The following is a 3976-nucleotide window of genomic DNA, read 5'->3' as shown; positions in this document are numbered from 1 at the left end:
GAGGACGGTGGCTCACGTACAATCGCCCACTCGTCACATCACCCTACTCAAATATTCCCCGTATTAGGGCAAGATGTTTCCCAAAATCTGTTGGTCTGGTTGTTTACGTTGCGCACTGCCCCAGTGACACATTTGGACAATGGAGCGAGCGTGTACCCCCCCCACCCCCCAACCCCCTTCTTTTTTTTCCAAATGAGGGAGTTGGAAAGTTCAATCCTTGACACATTGCAGACATCTGCCCGTTATTTTGTAAGTTTTTAGCAAAGATATTTCCTTATTTCTAACAAAGATGTTAAGTTAAATGAGAGCAGCTGTCAAACAAAGGTGTGAAAGTGGGGGGCTGAGGGGAGGGGCACGTTAAGACAGTGCTGCTGCCTGGCACACCGGATGGTCTTTAGGGGTGACTCAGCGAGAAGTTGCACCAGCAGGTGGGAATGTTTCTTTTAATATTCTGTTGTTTGCAGCAAAGCTTTGTGGGGTGTTGGTTTTTTTTGTTTTGTTTATTTTTTGTGGGTTTTTCTGCATTCAAGTCAAAGACCTGCAACGATTTTTGAATATAAGTCGGGTTTGAATGAGGAAAGTTGATGATGGTGTTTAGGAGGCTGTGGAAAGACAAAGGATGGGGTAGCGCTGCATCTGAAAGCTGAATGGGAGTCACGCCTTGGAGCTCAACACAAGGAGCCCCACTTCACTGCACACTCTCAATGCCACATGGTTGGGGAGCGAGGGATGGGGGGCTGGATGGATGTAGGGGGAATTGCAGTGGGTGGGTAAGGTATCACCCACTCATCTTGCAACACAAACAAACAGCACCACCTTCTTTTGCTGACATGTTCTTCTCTTGCTCCACTAAAGTAGATTCAGCTTGTGCAGCTAAGTGCCCCTCGTATTTCATTGTGGTTCCTGTTTCTTTACTCTGAAGCGTAAGTATAGAATTTAATGGGGTATCTGAAGACAGCCTACGGTGGATCCAGAAAGCACAAGTACAGCGAGAGAGCCCCTTTGCCTTGGCCGAGAAGAAGTGCTGATTTGGGGGGATTTGAGATGAGCTGCTTTTCATTCAGGCCCTTCGTTAGTTGGCACTACATACACACACACTCACACACACACACACCCTTCCTCTTCTTACCGTGCATCATTGCCTGCCCAGTGAATCTGGGGGAGCATCTTGTTATAAAGGAAGATATGATTGCCTGCTCCTGCCAGAATCACAGGCCTTGACTCTGCTCTCTTGTATCTTCCTATGGAGCTCTTCGCACCGAGCGTGGCTTTGTTTTGAATCGCCAGCGCCTCTGACACTATAATTTCATAGCTGGCGAATGTCTTTGTTTTGTTTTATTAATCTTTGCCTATTTTGTTTACAGATAATTCTTTAATTGAGATTTTAGTGTGGACTAATTAAAAAGTGCTTTGTGAATCAGTTGTTTTGTGATCCTCTGGAGCATGAACACGTTTATTAGGCTCATACCCGGCAATGGGGTCAGGGGTATTTTCAGATTTTCAGGAACAGCAATGCTGAAGTATCAATGTCCCTCTGTACCATCCTCTGATTTCTGAGAAGGAAGTGTTCCCGAATCAAACAGGCCTATTTAGTTGCATTAGAGAGACATTGTTCTTCCAGTTTTAAGTGTCTTTAAAGCGTTTGATACCTGCAGCTCTGATTTTTATAAAAGCTATGCAACGATGTGCTGTGGGATGTGTTGCAGCTGGACTCATATCTGTTCACTGAATAGTCACTGGCCTCATGAGTCTTGCTCGTCTACAAAAGAGGTCTCTGTAAGAAGCAAGACAGGCATGTTGGACTCACCAGTGACTGTAAAAGACTTATACGGATGCTGCTTGTATTTCGAAGTGACCACTTAAATAGCTGATGCAGTTTAAAAGGGTGCATTATACTTATAATTGCTCCACGTGCTTCCTCTCACTGATTAATTTCAGATTTGGTCATTTTGTCATTAAATCACAGGCCCGAAAAGCACTTACAAGTTTCACACTTGTCAAAAAACAGGCCGATGAGAAACAATAAATGGCTCAAAAGCAAAGCACATGTGGTCTGTCGGTACCGTAAGTTCAAGGGGAGGTCAGAAGCAGACCGACGTACTGCAAATTCTATCTCACAGCACTCACATGTCTTATTACCAATATGTCGACATGATTCTTATGGCTTGGTAAAGCTCATAAATAAGTACACTATTGCTTTGCTGCCTTGAAACCTCATTAATCACGCCTATTCCTATGTGCATCATTTGCAGTAAAAATTGCAACATAAAATGCTCATAAACAGACAGGTCACAAAGGAGAAGAGTGTATTTACATAACAACAATTGTGTTTACTTGTAACCCCCCCCCTCCCCTCATTCAACCTGCAAATCAGAAACAGACAAAATGAATCCTAGTTACCTTTTCTTTAAACTGTATGTTGGTGTTTCCGCAGGTTGCAAGATCAAAGCCCTGCGGGCCAAGACCAACACCTATATCAAAACCCCCGTTAGAGGAGAGGAGCCTGTGTTCTTAATCACTGGCCGGAAGGAGGATGTTGCTCTGGCCCGCCGTGAGATCATCTCTGCTGCCGAGCACTTCTCTATGCTCCGGGCATCTCGCAACAAGCTAGGAGTGTCCTTTAGTGGCTCCCCGCCCACTCCTCTGCCAGGTCAGACAACTATTCAGGTGAGAGTGCCATACCGTGTTGTGGGGCTGGTAGTGGGGCCTAAAGGATCCACCATCAAACGCATCCAGCAGCAAACCTGTACTTACATCGTCACTCCCCAGCCGAGACCGCGACCCTGTCTTTGAAATCACAGGGTCACCGAGCAACGCTGAACGTGCCCGTGAGGAGATCGAAGCACACATTGCTTTCCGAACCGGAGGCCTGCACGACCACAACAATGAGAACGACTGTCTGGGGCCCAATGGTGGAAGTAGCCCAGCGAGCAGCAGCGGTGGTCTGGAGAGTCGGCTACAGCAGGTGTGGGGGCTGCAGGGGGGGCAGCGCAAGCCTCTCACCAGCAGCTACCGCCAGAACTTCTCAGATGCCATGGTTGGAGGGGGAGGAAGCGGCGGCAGTGAAGGAGGGGGAATCTACAACAAGGGCAACTTCTCCAGCTCTGGAGAGAAGCCTTGCTCTTATTTTGGATCCGAAGGTACCCAGAGCTGGGGCGACCCCGACTACCCCAAACAGGTGGCCTTCTACGCCCAGCAGCGCTCCAAGAGCTTCGGAGGCCTCCCACTCCCCCCTGACCAGACTCTCCCCAGGCTTACCCGAGTCGTGCGGAGGTGGAAGCACCAATAACTCTTCAGTCACCAGCATTGTGCCCGTAGCCGGTTCACCTCATGCCCAGGCTCGCCGCGCCCACAGTGAGCCCACCTCAGCCGTGGAGGGTTTCCCAGGCCGTCTGCCAGTGCCGGACTCACCACCGGCCACTGTGCGGGACTGCATGACCTGCTTTGAGAGCAAAGTGACGGCTGCCTTGGTGCCCTGTGGCCATAACCTCTTCTGCATGGAGTGTGCCATCCGAATCTGTGAGCTCAACCATCCGGAGTGCCCGGTGTGCCACACGCAGGTCACACAGGCCATCCGAATATTCTCTTAAGGAACCACATCAGTTTTTTTTCATCCGTTCTGTCAGTGTCCGTTCAATAATGATTTATTGTTATTATGATTATTATTATAATACACTTTTTTTTGTTTTTCAGAAAATTTAAAAACAACCAAGCAGATATTTTAGAAGGCACTGCTTGCTTTACTAAAAAGTATAAGAAATATTTTTAAGTTTTTCTTTTATATATATATGCATATATATTTTATAAAGGTTTTGTTTATAAGAGAAGTATAGTACCTTTCAGTTTTTTGACTGCTGCTGTTTTTTCATTCATGAATTGCAGTGTAGGCAGAGGTAGTAATGTGAACATTTTTATTAATCAAATTTTTTATTTTAACATGAAGTGGGTTTATATGAAAGGAAGAAGATGATTGTTG

General features: G+C 46.7%; 1 protein-coding gene across 1 annotated transcript; it reads left to right on the top strand.

Annotated features, from left to right (window-relative positions):
* Positions 1 to 2434: 2434 nt before the first annotated feature.
* Positions 2435 to 3590, top strand: LOC144739650 (RNA-binding protein MEX3A-like; the record flags this gene model as incomplete). Its single annotated transcript, XM_078622579.1, is given in 4 exon segments — positions 2435 to 2763; positions 2765 to 3229; positions 3231 to 3273; positions 3319 to 3590. Coding segments are annotated over 4 exon segments (1109 nt in total), but the record flags the coding sequence as incomplete, so codon positions are not given.
* Between the last annotated feature and the right edge of the window lie 386 nt (positions 3591 to 3976).

This window comes from Lampetra planeri, unplaced genomic scaffold (genome assembly GCF_965212315.1).
Source record: "Lampetra planeri unplaced genomic scaffold, kcLamPlan1.2.h2 scaffold_1629, whole genome shotgun sequence".
Lineage (NCBI taxonomy): Eukaryota > Metazoa > Chordata > Hyperoartia > Petromyzontiformes > Petromyzontidae > Lampetra > Lampetra planeri.
The sequence above is the reverse complement of the archived record's forward strand: the minus strand, read 5'-3'. Positions and strand labels throughout refer to the sequence as shown.